Source organism: Dromiciops gliroides, chromosome 3 (genome assembly GCF_019393635.1).
Source record: "Dromiciops gliroides isolate mDroGli1 chromosome 3, mDroGli1.pri, whole genome shotgun sequence".
Classification (NCBI taxonomy): Eukaryota; Metazoa; Chordata; class Mammalia; order Microbiotheria; family Microbiotheriidae; genus Dromiciops; species Dromiciops gliroides.
Window position 1 is genome coordinate 577,528,062 of NC_057863.1, and position 22,761 is coordinate 577,550,822.

General features: G+C 33.7%; 1 protein-coding gene across 4 annotated transcripts in view; it reads left to right on the forward strand.

Annotated features, from left to right (window-relative positions):
• Positions 1-463: 463 nt before the first annotated feature.
• The window catches only part of POSTN (periostin), a 45,978-nt gene continuing 23,680 nt past the window's right edge, over positions 464-22,761 (forward strand). For all 4 annotated transcript variants that reach the window (XM_043994985.1, XM_043994987.1, XM_043994986.1 and 1 more), the window contains exons 1-11: positions 464-609; positions 2,069-2,167; positions 9,221-9,285; positions 11,567-11,724; positions 12,514-12,678; positions 13,671-13,817; positions 14,590-14,731; positions 16,086-16,298; positions 17,584-17,718; positions 19,289-19,437; positions 22,284-22,420. In XM_043994985.1, the coding sequence (XP_043850920.1) occupies positions 491-609; positions 2,069-2,167; positions 9,221-9,285; positions 11,567-11,724; positions 12,514-12,678; positions 13,671-13,817; positions 14,590-14,731; positions 16,086-16,298; positions 17,584-17,718; positions 19,289-19,437; positions 22,284-22,420 (1,529 nt within the window). In that variant the 5' untranslated portion in view covers positions 464-490. The remainder of the gene's footprint in view (positions 610-2,068; positions 2,168-9,220; positions 9,286-11,566; positions 11,725-12,513; positions 12,679-13,670; positions 13,818-14,589; positions 14,732-16,085; positions 16,299-17,583; positions 17,719-19,288; positions 19,438-22,283; positions 22,421-22,761) is intronic.

A 22,761-nucleotide genomic window follows, 5' to 3' on the forward strand; every position in this document is an offset into this window, starting at 1 on the left:
GATCTCTGCCAGACAACATGGTAAAACATTGCAAGGATGAGGAGTTATCTGGAAGATGAAAGGGATAAAAATACATTTCCATCTCTGGTCTAGTGATCATTCCCTGGAGCATACTCACATATAAAAAAAAATAGAAGGTGGAACAACATCCAGAGTTGCTCTAAATTGTTTTCCCTTAGTAAAATCCCAATACAGTACAAAAATCTGAGCACAGATTTAAACATGCCATCAGACAAAGTTCTGATTGCAAAGAGGAAAACTTCATAGTCACCAGGAGGGGAAAACTGTGCATGGTTAGTGACTGCAGCTAACTTAAGCTGATTGAAGCTGGCAGTTCGAAGTTGCTGATGTTTCTTGGAGACTGTTCAGAGTCTCAGGTTGATACTCTGTTCCCTCCCACAACTCTCTGACATGTATATAAACCCAGAGCTCTCCAAAACTCATTGCCAGTTCTCTTTCTTGACTAACTGAAGCAACAAGGCGACTAAAAATGATACTTCTTTTACCCATATTTTTCACACTCTTATTGTCTGCTCTTGAGTTTGCAGACTCTACTGCTCATTATGACAAGATTTTGCTCCATAGTCGTATCAGGGGTCAGAAGCAAGGGTAAGTCAATATTTGATTATTGTTTGTATTGTTTTATTTTATTCCATGTAAATAAGTAAAGTAGAGGAAGAAAGCAAAATTTCTTTCCTATACTCTATTTTAATTCTTGAAAGGAAAAATGAAAATTTACAACTGTATTTATGGTGTTTAACTTGTACTTTAAAAATTACATCCAGAGACTTTAAGATGAATAAAGTTTTAGGAAATGTTGTATGGCTTTTAAATCTAATTAACAATATATCATGTCTTTCCACTGTAAAAAAAAACAAAACCCACCTACTTTTTAATTATTTCTGAAAATCTTGGATGGAGCATCAAACTAAAATCCTGTGTAAGAATCTTTGATTTTACAAACATCTTTGAAGTTTTGTTTTTTCCACATCATGTTAAGAAATGGTTAAAATAGGACGGAAGGTTTTTTGCCTTGTTTTAGCAGTCTATGTATGTGTAAAGAGAACGGGACAGTGCAATATAACTAGCTGCCTCTGAGTTTTTGCCAGCATTGATTTTAAGAAGTTAAAAATCCCCAGTCCAAGTAAAACAACACAAGTAAGTAATGTTTCCTGCCATGGCATTCAAATTTGACTTGGCTTTCTTTTCAAATTAGGAAGTTTAATGTGACAAGTGAACCAAGAAAATTATGACTCTTTGATTCAAAATGGATTTGTGCATTGCTGACTGTCTCAGAGGGAATTTTCAGAGTGCTCACATGTTCACTAGTCCTGCTGAAGAAATGAAATCAGAGTTTCAGATGAGAAAGCTATTTGGGACAGAAACTAGTGACAGAAAATGTTCTCATCCAATTTATGCATGTCAAAAGGAAATCTTCCCTTTTTTCCTGTTTGACCCAGAAGTGTTATAAAGGTTTTTCCCATTATGAACCTTCTGAATTAAATCTTCCTTTTGGTTTTCCACTAGCTCTTCCATGAATGGTTGACCATTTATTTTGGAATATATGGAATTCCATGTAGAGTCAATAAAAATACCGTCCTAGATCAAGGAACATAATATCTTGGGAGACACTGGAAAAGTTCACCTGTCTTCCTTTGCCCTTTGAGCTCTCTGGTTGTTCCAAAGTCCCAGAATTAAGCATTTGTTTCTTTTAAGCCCAGAAACAGAAGCTGAAATCCTCAGCAATTTGTGTGTCTACACACACACACACACACACACATCATATATGAAAACAAAAAGCATAAGACATGAGGCAACCAGATTGTTCAGAACTGGCAGCCTTTGTAACAGTATTCTGTCTCAGCAGTGAATTTGTCTCCTCCCCTCTGAGAAGGGACAATTCTTCAAGGAATCCAGCAGGATGGTATCAAGAGCTACAACTGTGCTGGGGTGGAAACCTTGTCTGCTCTTGGAAATGAAAGCCACATGTTAGTTTTTAGCACCAGACTTTGAGATGAAATGGATGTCATTGTGACTTTAACTCTCTTTCCTTTCCTTTATCCTCTAGTCCAAATGTCTGTGCCCTTCAACAGATTTTGGGCACTAAAAAGAAATACTTCAGCACTTGCAGAAACTGGTATCAAGGAGCCATCTGTGGGAAGAAAACGTAAGTTGCATGTCTTTCATAATGAGTCTGTCCTGCAGAATACATTTTGATGAAAAGGGATGGAAGGCATACTATACTTTTTAAATATACTGAATGAACCCTAAATGGAAAAATTCACTCCAAAATGGAAAAATCCCTTCCCAAATAAAAAAAAATGCCAGTTTCAGGCAAAAGAACTCTATACAACATTATGAATTATACTAATGGAAGTCAGATTTCTCCCAAAATGGTGATGTAGAGTGACAGAAACAATATGGCATAAGACAAAAAGTACTGGACTCAAGTGTCAGGACACCTGAATTTCCTAATCCTTGAAATTATGGATTGAGACACTGTCAACAACAACAACAACAAAATCCTTTTTGTGCCTCAATTTCCTCACCTCTAAAATGATCGCTAAGTTCTCTTCTACTCTAATATTTTATGATTGAATAATGATACACATATTTGTGTCAGATATCAGTTACCTGAAATAACAGACCAAAGCAAAGGAGATTTAAAGAGATACTTTGGCTTCAAGACCTGTTCTATAAAGAACAAGACTAGTATTAATTTGTGCAATTCTAAAACAAAATGCTGAAGCATTTATACAGATAACTGAGGCAAAATAAAATTGTGATGAGGTTTTATTAGAATTATCCAGAATTATGTTCTATGTTTATATATATATATGTGTGTGTGTGTGTGTGTGTGTACATATAATGTATAGATCTAATTCTATACCATGGATAATTATTTCTTCACTTTACAAACTTTCAAACTAGTAAAAATGAAATGATTCATTGCAGTTCAGTAGAAAGCACACTGACAAAGGATCAGGTTCCAAAGCCAATTTCTACCTGTTATGACCTTGAGGGGTTTTTTTAATATCCCTAGCTCTAAGTACCTAAATCTATAAAATGATGAGATTAAATAAGATGACCAATACAATCCCTCCAAGCCCTGAATCTATTATCCTTGCCTTCTGGAGTATTTTAAGTGTTAGAGATCCTTCAGAAGAAAGTACCAGGAGAGAGGTGCTTATTGATACTTTTGGATGAAACAGTATCATTCTATCAGAGAAGAGATCATAAGAGAATTTGGGCTCTGTGCTAAAGAGAACTGGATTCAATTCCTACATCTCTCCTTTACTACCTTGAGCAAATCTGGACCTCAGTTTTCACATATGTAAAATGAGGAGATTGGACTAGATAAACACTTCTCCAGTCCTGTTTGAATCTAAATCTATGATCCCATGAGCTATTTATGTTAAACTCTGTTGCATTCTTGCCTTGGATCATAGCCCATGTGTGCTGCTATGAAAAATGAAAGAGACTTCCTCTTAGGATTGTATTACAACCCATTCACTCTGAGTATCATGCTGAATAGGACTTAAAGTTATTTCCAAATAGAGAGACTGTCAATATTTTGCCAAGCTTTCTTAAGCTAAATTCTTTACCTTTATAAAACAACTTCTTACTGAATGCTTTAATGTGGTACACAGTAGGTATGAATAGGGCCTACAGAACTCCTTGGGGAGTTAGAACAACTCCAAAGTTCCAAATGGGCTGTACGCTTTCATTAAATTATATATGTATTTATTAAATTCTCCTATGTTTAAGGTGTTAGTACATAGCAATTCATAACTTATTTTAGGGTGTACTTTCAAGTCTAAGAAGTATGGTATAGAAAATACAGAACTGATCTCAGAATTAAGAAGGCCTGGGTTCAAGTAATGCCTCTGACACCTACTAGCTATTTAGCCTGGGGCAAGGAAGTCATTTTACTTTTCACTGGCCTAGGTAAAAACTATAGGTTACAGAGCAGTATTTGATCTACATCGGTATATAGAATTTCATTAATTAGAATCCCCTATACCAATGAAATGTTAAGAGAAAAACCATGGGGGCGGCTAGGTGGCACAGTGGATAAAGCACCGGCCCTGGATTCAGGAGTACCTGAGTTCAAATTCGGCCTCAGACACTTGACACTTACCAGCTGTGTGACCCTGGGCAAATCATTTAACCCCCATTGCCCCACAAAAAAAAAAAAAGAAAGAAAAGAACCAAAAACCTTTCAAATCAACTTTTTAAGTGTTTTTCCATTCACCACATTTCTTAGGCCAAGGATGAGACCTAATTTGTGGTTTAATGATACCCATTACATTTATTATTATGATATGCATACTCATTTATGTTTATTCTATGGAATATTAATAATCACAGTATAATGCTGCTGACAATGAAAATGAGAGTTTGGGGTTTAGAATTGTACTGTCATTTTCTGAGTGGTGACAATCCATTTCTTCCTTTTACCTTTAAAATGGTATCCTACTAAGCACAACTGCAAAAAGTGATCACTTTATTCATTTTTCATTGAATGGCAATATCCCTTAAATTTCAAGAGACTCTCTTCCCCATCCCAACATTCATCCTGAGTGTAATGAACTCTTCTCCATTCCCAGTATTATACTCTATAACAATTCCTGTGGGTCTATTCAAACTATTCAGTACAATTGCATCCAATGGGAAGATGATAATTTGGGCTGAATTTAAAATACTCTAATGAATGTGATATGCATTTATCTGGTTCTTAGTATTACAGTCATAATCTCTGATGTGAATTTCAATTCAGCATCTCTCACACAGAGATAACTGAGATATATTCACACATCCCCAGATGAAGAGGAAAGGTGGATGATGTTTGATTAATATTTAAAAAAAAATCTTTGGATAAGAGCCATGATTTCATGGGTATGGGAAACCCTCATTGATTAAATTCCCTCTACCAGCAGCTGTTCTGCAATTTATAGGGTTAGGGAGCCAGACTATATAAATATTAGTTATTATAAACCTACTTATGTGAAGAAAAAATGACATCAGCTTCTTGATGGCATAGTGTTAAGTGTCTTTTTCATTCTTCAGTGGAAAGAAAATACACATTAGATATAGAAATAAAGCCTAAGACATCACATTTGACAATACACCTGTATTTCACATTATTCCATTGGCCACTTTCTTATTAATAAATTTAAACAGAAAATCAATACAGGTTTTTAAAAATACCAGTAAAAGACTAAATCCTCCACCATAATTGTGATAAATTCATGTCTTATTTTCTATCCTGTCTTCAAAACTCCCAAAGCAAAAATAAGTGTTACATTGATCAGTCAGAAGTTTTCTGTTGCTGTATCACACACAATATAAAATAGAAGACTAAAGTACTGTAGTTATGCTTTGAATATAATAATAAAAATAATTAACATTCATCTAACATTTATCATATTTCAGGCACTGTGCTAATGCTTCACTAATAATATCTCATTTGATCCTCACAACAATCCTGGGAGGCAGGTCCTATTATATACATTTTACAGACAAGGAAAGTAAGGTAAACAGAGGTTAAGTGACTTGTGCAAGGTCACATATCTAGTCTGAGGCCAGATTTTAACTCAGGTCTTCCTGACATTAGGCCCAGAACTCTAATGACTTCACCACCTAGATGCCTCATAAATTCTAATTTTTAAAGTTCAGAGAATATTGCCATAAACCACATTTTAAAAATTAATTGGCCAGAGGGCATTAATAGACACATATCTGTTATAACCAACTAATAGAAATGTACTTTAAATTTCTTAACTTTTTTGAACTTCAAAAGTAAAAGCTGAAAGAACCTAAAATTTATTTCATGTTTTTGTCACCTTCTGATAATATTGTACCTGAATATACATCAAAAAGTTTCCCCAAAAAGTATAGTATAGGGCCAGCTAGGTGGTGCAGTGGATAGAGCATTGGCCCTGGAGTCAGGAAGACCTGAGTTCAGATCTGGCCTCAGACACTTGACAGTGACTAGCTCTGTGACCTTGGGCAAGTCACTTAACCCCAATTGCCTCACCAAAAAAAAAAAAAAAGAAAAAAGAAAAAAAGGAAAGAAAAGTATAGTATATTTTATTCCCTCTTCCCTATGCCTCACATTTCCATGTATATCCCTTCCCAATGGGACAAAAGGCAAATTATAAAGGTTATTTCAAGAGCACTACATTCTTAGGGTTTCAATTGACAGGCCTTTGACATTGGAATTATTCTTGGATCACCAAAGAAATCTAGTCCAGGATCATGAGAAATCAAACATTTTAAATGACTGAATAGAATGAAATTGGCTTTGTTACTACTGGTTAAGGTCCTATTGTCAAACATATTGGGTGTTGGAATCTTCCTTACTCTTTATTCTTTCATGGCATGAACCTTACTTGGAAAGCCCAGCTATTAGATAGGAAATGATATGGCCTGTAGTTCAATGAAGGGAAATCTTTATGATAACCTACCTAGAAGATATGGAGATATGGTGTAGTCTTACTCCTACCATGTAAGTACAACAAAGATGCCAAGATGTGAATAAATTAAATGCAAAAATACAATCTTGCTTTCTATCTAAGGACTACTTAAAAGTCAGGCATTCTTCCAAAATAAAAACAGTATCTTCTTTGTTCATTTTTTTACTCTCTTTCTTCTTGATTATGCCAAGAGCTTCAGAGAATCCACATCTTTTTCATGAGCACGTTAACACCCATGCTTTAATGTACATCCAAATTTACAAAACAGACGAAATAAACAATACTGATAGGAGCGTTTGAGCATTTGATATCTATTTGTTTATGCTCAAGTTTCCAAAGACATCTTTAGAATGTGATACAAAACGCAAGGTGACATAAATAGAAGACTTCTGTTTGAACTCACATTTGGAAAATTTGTGTGTAAAGCTAAACCAACATTTTCCATGTTTTATAATACAGGCAAGATCTTCAAAGGTTTAATACACTCACCTAATATTATATAATGATAAAAAAATTCTATGGAAACTGTGATATGACATAGGTCTTTCAGGAAAATCTCATGATGATTTGTAGAATGTTTAGAAAAATAATAAATATTTCTGGGATCATGGGGTCTTAGATTTAGAAACAGGAGAGAACCTAGAGGCCACCTAGTCTAGGCCCCCTTTTTCTACAAATGAGACCCAGAGAAGTCAAGGTGCCTTTCTATCACCAAGACACATAGATAGTGTCAGAGGACAGATTTGAGCCTACTTTCTCCTGCTAAATCCAATATTCTTTTCACTGTACCTCTTAGATAATGATAAATGAAGTTTGAGGTTGATCTTCCTTATCAATATTGACCTCATTGGCCTCATGTTTTCTGGCAACTCTTTACTCCAAAGACACTGGGATTCTTTTTCCTTTTTCCTTAAACTAGTGACTTGTATATAAGGAGCATTCTATAAAATAGTAATGAACTGACAATGAATCTTAGTTCCTCTGGTTCAACACAAGGGAATTCAAATATAGGGAAAAGAATATGTGTTCATAAATATGTATGTATATATGTATACACATGTATGTATTTATGTCTTTCAAAAGATATTACCATCTTATCACCTTTTTACAATGTTGTACTTTGGTAGAAACTACTTCTTTGAACCTCTAACTCTCCTAACTCTAACCTCCTCTCTTAGAATAGCTTCCCAAGCCACTCAACAGAAAAAACAAAGATTTAATGAGTTGTTTAGTGCAAGGTTAATGAGTGTTTCTTCCAATTATTTGAGGACCACAACAATAATACATTGGGTTTATATATATATATATATATATATATATATATATATATATATGTTGTAGGTTTTCACAGTGTAGTTTAAACTCAGAGAATTCTCAAATTAGAGTTATAGTGTATTCTGGAAATTGCAATGTATTTATTTTTCACCTTCCCTTTTTCACCCATCCACTCAAAGTATCCCAGATGTTTTCCATAAAACAGCTACAGCTAAGAAAAGATAAACACAAAACCAGAGCAAGGGTCAGACAGGGAGCTCTAAATTGCTAGTAGTACCATAATTATCCCTACCCTCTATTTGGAGAACATTAATCTATTGACCCTCTTTATTGCTATTAAAAGAAAACATCTGTTATAGCTGAGATCTGATAACTAAATAAGCTATTACTGTTATGAATGGCATTTTCCTTATTTTATTAAAACTTATTAATAAGAATATTTTTTACAAATTTCTCCCCAAAACTTCAAAAATTTTCATGAAAATGCCATATTAATAGCAATCACTGGAATGTTGTAGGAGAATAATTCAATCAATTAATCAATGAGTAAAGAATGATGAACCTAAAAATGAACAAAGGATGGTTTTATTGATGTAATATTGAACCTAGAAAAACTCTTCTGGATTTAGAGATTATTCTTTTCCTTTCCCAAGAATATTTTTGTATTTCTTCCTTGCATCAACATTCCCTCCTCATCTAATAATGTACTGATGCATCATCTTGCTCATTTACTAATACTTCAAGCTTCTATTCACTGTCAAAAAATATAGTTTTATTTTAATTAAAAGTAAACTTTCTATATTAGGCCCTTAAAATCTCCAGGGGCTTTAGCCGCCAAATATTCATTGATAACCTAAGGGTCAGCTCTACATTAGTAGAAAGAAATGGAGAATTGTAACCACTATTTGAATAATTATAGCAAAATTCATAACTTTACCTGAAAAAATAGAATGTTGCGAGAGAATTAATTGCTCTTGCTTGAATTATGTCTACTACATCATTCTATGAATTCCCTTTAAACCAAGCATAATTTAATGTGTTGATGTTGAAAATCAAAATATTTTCTTAAGTGTTATTGCTCTGTAATCACTTTTAAATTTTATCTGCCACGTGGGTTTCTCACATTTTCTATATAAATACAGCAAAATACAGATACATTCCATGTCTTCCTTTGAGCTAAAAATACCAACAATCGACTTGAATAATTGAAATCAATTAATCCACTTTAGGAACTAAAATAGTCTTCCTCATAACATTTTATTGTTAATGGATGTTCTGCTCTCCTGAAAAGTCAATGTTCTTTCTTAAATTTTAAATGTCCTACTGCAAAGTAATTTATGTACTGGAAAGAGTCAAAAATATCACCTTGCTTGTCAACTAAAACCATAGAGGCAAAAAAAAAAATGCTCATGGAGCTAATTCTAATCTTTCCCCTATTTGATTTCTTTCTTTTCTCTTGCATATAGGACTGTGTTATATGAATGTTGCCCTGGTTACATGAAAATGGAAGGCATGGAAGGCTGCCCAGCAGGTAAAATCACTATTACAGACTTTCAACATGAAGTATATCTTTTGGGAGGAAATGTCACTTGGGGAGGAAAAGCTAGATAGACTTTTCCATGCATAAAAAATAATAGTATGTATTTTAGAACATGAAATCTTTGGAATTTTGTGTATATCAGGTCAATTTTTTCCAGCCTTTGAGTGGAAGCTTTAGCTTTGTTAATTGTATGTATCTGCAATTCCATTTGTATGGTTGTTAGAAATTGTACTTACCATATGCTTCTCATTCTGTATCAAATTATTAATTTTTATTTTGTATTAAATTCATTAAATATAATTTATTAAATCAATACGTATTTGTTAAGCAGACACAAGGTATCAAGTACTATGCTATGGTGTAGGAATACAAAGTCAAAAATGAAACAATGTCTATTCTCAAGGAGCTTACATTCTAACATAAACTTTGTAGGTCATATGGGATAATATATGGAAATCAACTAAAATAATATATCAAACTATAGGACTTCCTGACAATTTTTGACCACATAACAATGACAGAGAATCTATTATTTAATAAAATAGTTTTTTTTCGTTTAGTTGATTAGTTTTTTGTTTTATTTCATTTGGCGGGGGTGGGGGGGGGAGGGGCAATGAGGGTTAAGTGATTTGCCTAGGGTCACAAAGCTAGTAAGTTTCAAGTGTCTGAAACCAGATGTGGACTCAGGTCCTCCTGAATCCAGGGCTGGTGCTTTATCTACTGAGCCACCTAGCTGCCCCTAGCCTATTCTTTTAAAAAATATTTTTATAGTTAAGCTTTGTAAACCCAAAATATATTTCCTTATAGTTGTCATAGGTCATCTAATTCTACTTTCCAGAAGAAAAGAACAAATATAATAAAAAACAAAAACAACCAAATATATCTATTTCATCTTCTATGTATCAGTCCCTCAGTTATTTGAAGATAGTCAAATAATAACAGTATTTAGCACCTAAATAGTGTTTTAAATATTGTAAAGTTAAATACTAACTAATTTTATCCTTGTACCAAACCTTAGAAAGTAGGTGCTATTATTATCCCCATTTTACAGATGTAGAAAGTGAGGCAGTTAAGTGACTTATTAAGGTTCCCAAAATTAGTTGATATCTAAGTCTAGATTTGAATCTGGATCTTCCTGACCCCAAGGCCAGTGCTCTATCCAGTGTACCACCTACTTGCTTGAACCCATACTCATATGTCATGATTTCCAATCTCCTCAGTGTGCTAGTCAGAGTCTTTAGGATAGTCGTTAGTGTGTCAGAGTACCCATTAAAATGTGACAAATGAGGCAGCTAGGTGGCACAGTGGATAGCACTGGCCCTGGAGTTAGGAGGACCTGAGTTCAAATCCGGCCTCAGACACTTAACACTTACTAGCTGTGTGACCCTGGGCAAGTCACTTAACCCGAGTCGACTCACCAAAAAACAAAACAAAACAAAACAAAAAAAAAAACATGACAAACAAACAGATGTGCCGTATGACTAATGAGGAATACAGAGAGACGACTATTTCCCTTGTCCTGGGGACTACGTTTCTATTAAACAAACTGATTGCATTGGGTTTTCTGCAGTTTAGCTGATAACTTTATTTCATGCTGAACTTCTTAGTTAAAAACTAGGACTTTCTTTTTACAAGAATGAATGTTATGTCAGGTCTGCCTCATTTAACACTTGTGTAATTCATTTTTTTAGTGTACTTATGGTCTTGAACTTGATATTAAGGATGGGAGAATGATATGTTTGTTTGTTTGTTTTTTGCTTTTTAATTGGCTTTTGAATCATAGGGTCCACACTTGGACTTGAATCCTGACTTTGAAATGCACTGTCTGTGTCACTTAACCATTCTGGGCCTCAGTTTCTTCATTTGTAACATTAGATGACTTTACTAGATGAGTACTGAAGTCCCTTCAAGTTCTAAATCTATCATTCCTCTCAGGTTTCATTTGGTTGATTTTGATCCCATTATTACATCCCAGTAAGAACTTGTTAATTCTTGAATCTGTCATTGAGTATATTAACTACAGCCCCCAGTTCATGTTGTCCATATGTTTGATACATATGTCGTCTCTGTCTTCATCCAATTCCTGCAGATAGTTCTATATGATTTTTGTTTTTAAATGTAAAGGCAAAATACCAACTTTTACTTCATGTAAAAGTTCATGGATAGAATTAAAAACATTCTGTCATGTGTGTTAAGGTTAAAAACAATAGTAATATAAATGTTATAGGAATACTATCCTAAAGTAAATATTATTATCTTGATTTTTTTTCAGTTTTGCCTATTGACCATGTTTATGGCACCCTGGGCATTGTAGGAGCCACTACAACTCAAGGATATTCAGATGTGTCAAAATTGAGAGAAGAGATTGAAGGAAAAGGATCTTATACTTTCTTTGCACCAAGCAATGAAGCTTGGGACAACTTGGATTCTGTAATTTATTACTACTACTACTACTACTACAACACAAATGTTTCTTTTTGATGTTTACTTTTTATATTTAAAAATGATGGGGGAAGCTAGATAGCACAGTTGATAGAACACCAGCCCTGGAATCAGGTGGACCTGAGTTCCAATCTAGCCTCAGTTACTTACCAGCTACATGACGCTGGGCAAGTCACTTAATCCTGAGTGCCTCCAAACCAAAGTAAAAATAACATATAGACTTGAGGCTAAAAAATATTGAATTTTATATTTTAAAATTTGTGATGTACACATATGTGAACATCCACAAACACATGATTATGTATATAGTCAGAAAGTTGCATATTTTTACAAAGATTTGAAAAAAAGAAAAACAAAAGGTCTGCATACTAAGGGTCTATAGTATATCATGGTAGAGCAAAGAAAAACCCAGGTCTGCTTATTATTCTTTCTGGTTAATTTTTGTGTTTGTTGTCTTGAGGAGAGGAGAAAGAGGTATTCATAGAAGTATATACATTCATTTATTCATTAAGTAGCTATTCCCTTACTGCCTATCATGGGCCAGGCTCTGTAACAAGGCAAACAATTTTAACAAGTTATAAATGCAATTACTAATATTTGCTAATCAAATAATAATGAGCATTCTAATGTAATTTAAGTCATATTCATTTCAATTTTACTTTAACAAATGGATACTGCAATCAAAACTAAAGCACACCACAACTGGTATGATTTACATGACAAAATATTTAATACTTGCTAATAAGCCAAATTTCTACCACTTTGTTCTTCCTCCAGGAAATCCGTAGAGGTTTGGAGAGTAATGTCAATGTTGAATTGTTGAATGCTTTACATAGCCATATGGTGAACAAGAGAATGTTGACCAAAGATTTGAAAAATGGGATGATCGTTCCCTCTATGTACAACAATCTTGGGCTCTTCATTAATCATTATCCTAATGGAGTAAGTTTGATTTAAATGTCTTATGCTTTTGTGGATTATTAGTGCCTAGCCTAGGCATACATTTGGATATATTAAAAGGAATCAGTGTGAGGATATTTGGAGTCATGATTCTTCATCTTAATTTTAATACAAAGACTACATATGATGAAGGCTTGATGTTAACAAATTATTGTAAAGAAGATATTAAGTTGTTAGTTCATACTTCATCTCTTGTCTTCTGGAATGCTATCGATGTGAAACTAGATTACTTTAAACAGGGAACCTACAGCTATTGTAATCAATAGCTCTGAGACTTTACATACACCTAGAAAGATGGCCAGAGATGGAATGTGGTACTTTTCATCCCTACCTTTTCTTCTCCATTCTATGTAATGGAAACTTGTCTGTTTAAAAGGAGTTATTATAAAAAATAAGACATGATGTTGTTCTGGGGGTTCTTCAACAACTACACCTTAAGAAGATTGAGGAGCAGAGAAGCTACTTATTATATTTTCCAGGTTATGGGTTTCCTATCTTAGTGTTTGCTTACCTGTGAATTAAGAGCTACTTCCCACAAAGTACTAAACAAAACGGCATTTCAGAATAGATTGGGACCATATGAATAGTTGGCAAGCAATATAATTAAATTTTTTTGTTTTTGAATCAATGATTGATTCAAAAACAAAAATTTAAATAATAGAATAGTTTATATCTTTGTAAAAAAAAGAATCAAGGCACTTATCTGAATAATTCAATCAAAAATTTTTTTATTTCAATTATATGGAGACTTCAAAACCTGGATTATTTTAAGTTTCCATTATTCACTTTTACATCTATAGACACAGAAGCAAATATGTCTTGATAAATAGACTGAAAGATTTTTTTTTCCTGTAGCATTTTCATTATAATTTGTGAGGTAGTATTTCCTAAGATACATAGGAATTGGCAAAAACCATTCTGTTTAGTGATCAGTGGTGACTCAGAATTCTGTATTTTCAACCAATATATTATAGGTTGTTACTGTTAACTGCGCTCGAATTATCCATGGCAACCAGATTGCAACAAATGGTGTTGTCCATGTCATTGACCGGGTCTTAACACAGATTGGTACTTCAATCCAAGATTTCCTTGAAGCAGAAGATGACCTTTCATCTTTTCGAGTAAGTGCACATATGTGGATGGACAATGGAGGGAAGAGATAAGGAAAAAATAATAAATGAATTATCTTTCATCTTAAATACTTTAAAAAATCCTTTTGGAATTAGGAACATTAACTAAATTTGGTTATTATTCTAATACAATTCTGGAAATTACATCATGTATTTTCTGTTTGAATAGGGATTTTTTCCCTTAATCGAAGTAATTGTCATATTAAATGATCAAATTACAGGAAAAATACTAAAATTTGAATCATCATCAAAATAGCTCACATTTTTATAGTGTTTTAATGTTTTCAAAATGTTTTGTACCATCTTCTTTAGAGTCAGCTCTGACATAATGTGTAGGGATGTGGCCCAGGATCCAGAAAGACCTAGGTTCAAATATAACCTCTGACACACACTGGCTGAATGAACCAGGATAAGTCCCTTAGCTTCTCAGTGTTCTAGGCACTTTAAATTGCAGAGCATGTATTGATCTACATTGATAGAGGGTATTTGCTCATCTGAAGATTACACATACTAATTAAATGATGAGTACCATCTCTATTCTTTGACTTATCTCATTGGATAATAGAACAACTTATAACATCTGGAAGATCAATAATGATGATGATTCAACTCAATTCAGTAAGTATTGATGGAATAATCTGTTACTGAGTGGGATTCAAAATAGGAGGAAGAAAAGAGAAAGGGACAAAAGAGTAGGCATTAGAGAAGGAGGAGAAAGCTCATTTGTTTGGCATAGTAAGTCATACCTACATTTGTGTTTTAGGCAGCTGCCATCACATCAGACCTATTGGAAGCACTTGGAAGGGATGGTCACTTCACGCTCTTTGCTCCCACAAATGAAGCTTTTGAGAAACTCCCAAGGGGTGTGCTGGAAAGGATAATGGGGGATAAAGTAGCTTCTGAAGGTAATGACATTTTTTCCCTTTTTCACATTCTGCTATTCTAGGAAGAAATAGAAAAGAGATGAAAATATACAACCCATAATACTTTGGCTTTGCCATAGGAAGGACCATAAAAAATCATTCTTCTTAAGTAGACTCTTAAGTACATTTTTAAAAGCCTTGAGATGCAGTTCAATTATTAATATTGAATAAAAAGCAAGTTCCGGGATTCACAGTCTTCACAATTATCTTCAAAGAAATAAATCATTAACTATTTTAAAAGGACAAGAAAGAATTTTGAAGAAATGCTATATCATCTCCTATTAATCTTCTAAACAAATGCTAATCACTTAAACATATTTATCAATTTATATTTTTAGTAGAAAAATGAATTTAGCTCTGTAGCTGGTTGCCTAAGGGCTTAAATGAGTAAAGGTTTCTCATTTATTACCAGGGTGTTCCTCAGGTAGTGATGAAAATTTGGTTATCAGTCACTTTCCCTATTTCAGTTTGAATTTAAGACATCTTGTCTGAATGATTTCACTTTTTTTCACTTGACCTCACTGTATTTAATGCAGTAGAAACAAATACTGGGAGACTAGAGGAAAGCTTTGTGGACTACAGGCTTTTTATGTCCTTAAATGGACTGCAGGCTTACACTTGAACTCAAGAAGTGTGCAAATAAGTTGATTTATATTTGCACACGGATATTCACATGCAGAAACTCTAGTCTATAATTCCATTTTTACAGAATACACACACAGACACTCAGACATATATGAATATGACACACTCCCCTAAGTTCTATGACAATTCCCTTGTTGTCTATGAGAAAGTCTCCACATGCAACATTCTGGTGGTCAACTCTGGTCCTTGGGGGAGCTGTGTGCATTCGTAGACAACAATGATCTATTCTCAGTCTCAGCCTTTTCACAGAAGGTCTACAGATGTTGAATATTTCAGCACTGGGATCACTAATTAGTAATTCCACTCTTAAAGGACTCACTCCAAGACAATTTCCCCTGACTTTATATTACTAATTTAGTAATATTTTTACCATGAAATCTGGAATTTTTACTCCTCTTTCCCCACACCACTCCCACACACAAAACATAATATTTCCTGGGACAACCAGTCATTTCCTGAGTCTATATTCTTCCCACTCTTCACTGGGATAGCCTGTCCCTTTGTTCTATTTGATAAAAATAACTATTGAAAAACAGTTAGTCATAATGTGAAAATCTATATTAATCAATATTTACAAATGGCCTGCTGATTTCATCTATTTGATTGATAGCTTCTTTCTTAATAGGAGGTAATTCTTTAGTGTTTTATCCTAGTATTTAAATGTTTCTTCTTTTGCTTGTTTGGCCTCTAGCTCTCCTGAAATACCATATTTTAAACACTCTCCAATGTTCTGAGGCCATCATGGGTGGTGCAGTGTTTGAGACCCTGGAAGGAACAACAGTTGAAATTGGCTGTGATGGTGAAAGTCTGACAGTCAATGGGGTCAAAATGGTAAACCGTAAGGATATTGTCACAAATAATGGGGTCATCCATTTAATCGACCAGGTGCTGATTCCCGATTCTGGTAAGAACTGGTTTTGCATACTATTTTTGTGATTGGAGAGGCAACATGGCATAGTGAAAGGAGCATTAAACTTGCAGTTAGAGGAGACCCAAGTTTAAATTCTGTTTGAATCCAAGCTAGCAATTCAATTAAAAAAATTGTTAAGTATCTACTCTATGCCACTGGGAAGTATGACTACAAAGACAAAAGCAGAAGTCTTACCATTCAGTACAAGCTTTGTGATGATGAACAATTTATTTCACCTATTTTCTTATCTGCAAAATAGAGATAATACTGCTTGTGCAATCAAGCCTATTAGTATGCTGTCAGAAAACCTCTTTAGAGTATTGTATGGTTAAGGTATGGTTAATGAAATGTGAGTTAGGTCAACTGAAAGCAGGGAAAAATGAAAAAGGCAAGATAGCAAAGGAAGAAACCGGAATTTAAAATGATCATAGCTATAATAAAAGCTACAGTTGTAATTACAAGTAATATTAATTAGTAATATTAGAACTCAGGTGAATAAATTGAAGTCATATTTTAGACACTGAATATTTCTCAGGGTTTAAGACACCATCACAGACTTAGAGTGAATAGGACTTTACAAGGACATCTAGTCCAACCCTCTCATTTTATAAATGAGGAATCTTAGCCCCATAGTTGTCTGAATTCACATTAAGTGATAAGGGCAAGATTTGAACCTAGATCCTCTGACTAAAAATCCAACATTCTTTCCACTATTTAATCTGTATCTTTTTTAAAAAATGGCATGTAAAGTATCTGACACAAAGTCAAATAGTTGATCAATCTGTTATGACCTCCATGACTTAAACAGGAAAAGAAATGTTATGGAGACTGTAAATAGGATTCGAGGATATTCCATGTGTGGATATATTATCTGTATAACACAAAACATAAGGATTTAAAACCAGATCCTACTTACTTATGGGAGCTATATTTCATATAGGACAAACATAAAGAGATGGTACAAAGAAATGGTGGGCAGAAGAATAGGAGCACAGCTTGTGTTCAGAAGAAGTATTTATCCATTGCCTACTATGTGCAAGACACTATTCTAGACTCCAAAGAAAGAAACAAAACTGTCTCTTCCCTCAAAGAAGTTCTATTTTCTAGTTCTTTTGCTAGTGACTGTAAACCCCCCCAAAAATAGGACCTACAAATCAGGGTAGGAGGGAGCACTTTGTTATGAGATAAAAGCTAAAACAAATGGCTAGGAATATTAGCCTGAAAACAACTTAGAGGAAGTGTTCAACTTATCTGATGATGGTTATGATTAATATTACAGCCAAACAAGTTATTGAACTTGCTGGGAAACAGCAAACTACTTTTACAGATCTTGTGGCTCAGCTAGGCTTGGCTTCCCATCTAAAGCCTGATGGAGAATACACTTTGTTGGCTCCTACAAATAATGCTTTTACTGGTAAGTATTATGTTGCTTTTCTACCCCATTTGATTACACTCCAATTTGTTTCTTATACTTAAAAAATGATAAAAGTTTAACAAAGGTCTAATTTATTTTCTGTATATTGACTAAGCTTTGGAGTTTATATATGGTGGCTCATTGAAGTTTGATCTTTATTAAATAATCTTTTACATCAGTTTCTTGAATTTTCATTATAAATTGTTCCACCCAGATAAAAAATCTGGATTCAATTACTCTGTGGTTCATCATATCTCAGTGTATATAGTGCAGTGTGATTTTCCTCTGAAATCTATAACCCATGGTGTGGTGTATGTTTCTCTTTACTCCCTGACACCAATATTAAAATTGCATTCATAACTGCATGTTTATTTTGCTTATTTAAATAAAGAGTTCAGAAGAATAAGAGAAATGGATTGTGAGATAGATCTTTTAAGACAATCACAAATGGTCATGTATTTCTCTTTTCCATATGTTATAAGGATAGAAGTATTGCACTTGTTAACTTGTATTCTATGGGAAGTGGGACGGGGACCAAAAGATAAATTTTTATCCATACTATTTTTATCCCAAAGACAACTAGACTACTTTACAAAGAAATTAGTGAAGATCCCATTCTAAATTAATTCTGAGTTCAGGTTTTTTTAAGTTTTATTGATTCATTTTGTTTTTACAATACATACACTCACAGATTAGAGTTGCTTTATAAGAGGTTTCATAAGAAAGTAAAAACAAGTAGGATTAGCAATAGAATGACCTCATCTGAAAATGCATGCAGTATTCCACATCTATAGCAACCCATTCTCTATTATTATTTTTAAAATAATAAGTATATTCTTTCTTCCTACCACTTTCTAACTCATTAAAAGAGAGAGAAGAAAAAGAAATTTGAACAAATATTCATAGTGAAGCAAAATAAATTCCCTCACTGGCTATATTCAAATATATGACATCTGTACAATATAAAGATAATTCAAAAATATGTAGAGGTAGTCAAATATGTAGAGGTTTCTTAGAACTTTCACAATTATTTGTTTTCATAGTGTTGTATTTATTGGGTGTTTTTTCTTTTTTTTGGTTTTTTGTTGTTGTTTTTTTTGGTGAGGCAATTGGGATTAAGTGACTTGCCCAGGGTCACACAGCTAGTAAGTGTTAAGTGTCTGAGTCCAGATTTGAACTCAGGTCCTCCTGACTCCAGGGCCGGTGCTCTATTCATTGTGCCACCCAGCTGCCCCAGTGTTGTATTTATTATATAAATTGGCCTCCTAGTTCTGCCTATTTCATTATTCATCAGTTTATAAAAAACTTTAAAATTGTTCATTTTTATAATATTGATATTGTAGTATAAATTGTTCTTTTGGTTCTGTTCACTTGACCCTTCATCATTGTATACATCTTTCTGTCTCCTTGGAATTCAAATCAACTGAAGTAACATTGTCCATTAGCTGAATCAAAATACTGAGGTGGTGGGAAAAATTAATTATACTCTACATATATATTTGAACTCCAGCCAAGCTTAATATTTTCTGCATGAACTATTTCTTCATTTTCTTAATAAATGTATTTGTAGATGATACCCTGAGCATGGATCAGCGCCTCCTTAAATTAATTCTCCAAAACCACATTTTGAAAGTTAAAGTTGGCCTCAATGAGCTTTACAATGGACAGCATCTAGAGACCTTGGGAGGCAAACAGCTTAGAGTCTTTGTCTATCGCACGGTAAGGGAGATGGTGGTGGGGAAGGGAGCAAATGAAATAAAAATTGGAACCAAAAGTGTTTGATTTCTAATAAATACTTTTTAAAAACAGTGTGGCCCTAACAGATGCAATATTTCCTCAAAAGAACCAAAAATGGAATGTGGGCAAAGAAAAAAGTGTCAATCCAAGATAGTAATGACAAAATAGTGTATTGGGTATGTTTTAGAATATATTTACATTAATATATTTTAGCCCAATTATCTCAGAGATCCCAAGTATAAAATAAATCCAAAAAATATACATAGTCTCTGATTCTTTTAGTACTATAGAACCTAAAACTTGTAGAATGAAAAATGGCTCTATAATGGATTTATAACTCTAAGAAAATTTTGTTGTTTTGATTATTTATTAGACCATCATGATCTATTTGATGTTTATTTTTTTAATTACACATTCACCCATTTTGGGCAAGTTCTTATTTCTGAGGATCATTAAGAAAGTCTGGATGAGAGAATCATGCTTTAGGTATAGGTTGGACCACACAATCTGTTGGAATTCTAATTTTTAAGATTTTTTGAGCCTCTAAAGAAAACCCCTGGATCAAAAAAAAAAAAAAGGAAAAAAAGGGAAACCAATGAGTCCATTTGAGAGAAGTGTGTTGTATTAAAGCCTTCACAAAAGTTTCATTAAGGTCACTCTGATAGCAAATATTTGAAGAGGAACAAGCAAATTGGAAGTGTAGTTATGAGTGTCCTACAAAATTTGGTCTTAAATACGGTATAGTTGAGAGAATTAACAGTGACCTATCTTAAATTTTAACTCCTCAAAGACTGATTATTCATATTCATTGGGAAGAAATGATTGATTTACCCCACTCACCACACTAGAGCTTTACTATACTAATATCCACACATCATGTGATGCAACCACATATAGGTTAAACTCTTTTAGCATAGGTCCTCTTTTGCAACCAAAAATAACTTTTTTTTTTATTCAATTGAAGACGGATCTGTCATGTCAAATTCCTTATTATATTATATAGGGGTTGCTTTACAGACGATCTGGGAAAGAAATTTTAGTCATCTACAACTTCTGAAAAAATATAATATGAGTAAGATAACATAGTTCTAAGCTTTAACAGAGAAGAGGTTTTTCTAAATGATTCTTCACATAATCAAGAACAAATACCTTTAGAACAAGCTGAGCAAGTTTTATTTTAATTAACCACTATTATAAGTGCATAATTTCTTCTATGATACTGTTTTATACTGCCATATAATTTAATAACAAATCAATCTGCAAATACTTATTGTGTGCTTACTCTGTGTCCAGCACTGTGCACAGACCCAATGTCCTCCCTTCTTACCTTCTCTTCCTAAGAATCTCTAGCTTCTGTCAAGACATATTGAAAGACATGTCCTACATAAGCTTTTTCCTGATCCTCTTAGTAGTTATGTCCATATTAATTTGTATTTTGTAAGCATATGGGGTTGAGAAGAAAGTACATTATAAGCATGGAGTAAATACCTTAAGCAAATGTATAGAGGTGGGAGACAAAATGTTGAGTTCAAAGAACATTTATTCAATAGTCTAGTTTGGCTAAAAGATAGAGTGCATGAAAAAGAAGTAATGTGAAAAAGAGCTTGAAAGATAGATTAAAGCTAGAATGTGGAGGCCCTTAAATGCCAACCTGAGAAGCTGTGTGTGTGTGTGTGTGTGTGTGTGTGTGTGTGTATTTTGAGTCAATAGGTACTTACTGAAAAGTTTCAAATGTGGAAGTGGCATGCTCAAACGTGTACTTTAGGAATATTATTTTCACAGCTGTATAGAAGGGCTCTTTAGAGGGGAGAAATTGGAAGGGGGAAACTATTTTGATATTGGCTATTTCAGTATTCTGGGCTAAAAGGTATGTGAACCTGAATTAGTCTGATGTATTTGGAAAGGAATGCAGTAATGGGAGAAAAACTAATGGAGATAGAATGAAAAGTTCACAAATGATTGAATATAGTTATTGGATGAGAAGAGTGTAGCATAACTCTAAACTGAGGAACTTGGGTGACTAAAAGAATGTTGATACCTTCAACAGAAATAGGAATGTGTGAAGAAGGGATAGGAGGAAGATGATGAATTCTTTTGGATGTGTAAGGTTTCAGATAGAGGTATGGAGCATTCAGGTGGAGATATTCAATAGATCCTTGGTGATGCAGAACTAGAGTTCTGGGGAGTCATTAGGTCAGAATATATGAATCTGTATACCTTAGTATAGAGATTATAATTGAGTCTCTGCTAATAAGTGCTCCTGATCAGAGAGAGAAGAGGGGAAAGATGAGTGAAGGCTCATGCCTTCATGTGAATGCTTTATATGATTGATTCTGGAATGTGATATGTTTCTTGAGGAATGATAACTAATTGAATTGGACAGGCAAATTGGAGCTAGTTTGTGGATAACTTAGAAAGTAAGGCATAATGCTCCCTTTTCTTTTTGAAGAAGTAAGAGACCATGGGAGTAGACTATAGAATCATGGGTGTAGAATGTTATATATCCATGATACGAAATGGATATGTTGAGTTTTGCTGACCTTTTCTCCCCATGCCTCTTTCTTTTTAGAGCTTTCTTATTAGAAATGGTTTGCAGGGTAGGGGAGGAAAGAGGCATGCACTTGGAAATGAAGCTCATTTAAAAAGATATGAAATCAAACAAAAATAGTTTTAAAAAAAAAAGGAAATAAGACATAGAATTTTTTTCCTGGTCTTGGTTTTAGGTAACCTTCATGAAAGTTAATCCAGAAATCAAATCATCTTAAATGTTCTTGAACTGAGATTTTCATGAAAGTTTGATTAATACTTGCTTTTCTTTTCATTTTTAGGCCATCTGTATTGAAAATTCATGTATGCTTAGAGGGAGTAAACAGGGAAGGAATGGTGCTATTCATGTATTCCAAGAAATTATCAAACCTGCTGAGAAATCCCTGCATGAAACATTGAAACAGGACAAGCGCTTTAGGTAAGAGGTTATTAACTTTACCTTCTCAAAGGGTGAGTATTCAGCCTTGACATTCATATTGTTACTTAAAAAACCATCATACCCTTATTGAACTGAAATATAACTGAAAGTTAGGAATCTATGAAAATGTTTTCAATATTGAAATAAGTCTTCTCAGGTAATGTTATTTCTCAGGACAGAATGATTTGAAAAGATGAAAAAGAAAACTGACAAATACATTAGCCAAATTATCCTCATTTTCATTATGGTTAAGTCAATAATAGTAGGAAATGTTGCAGAGTATTACTTTCAAAAGAACCACCATATTTTCATCTTGTAAGGGTATTAACTGGCTGAATTCT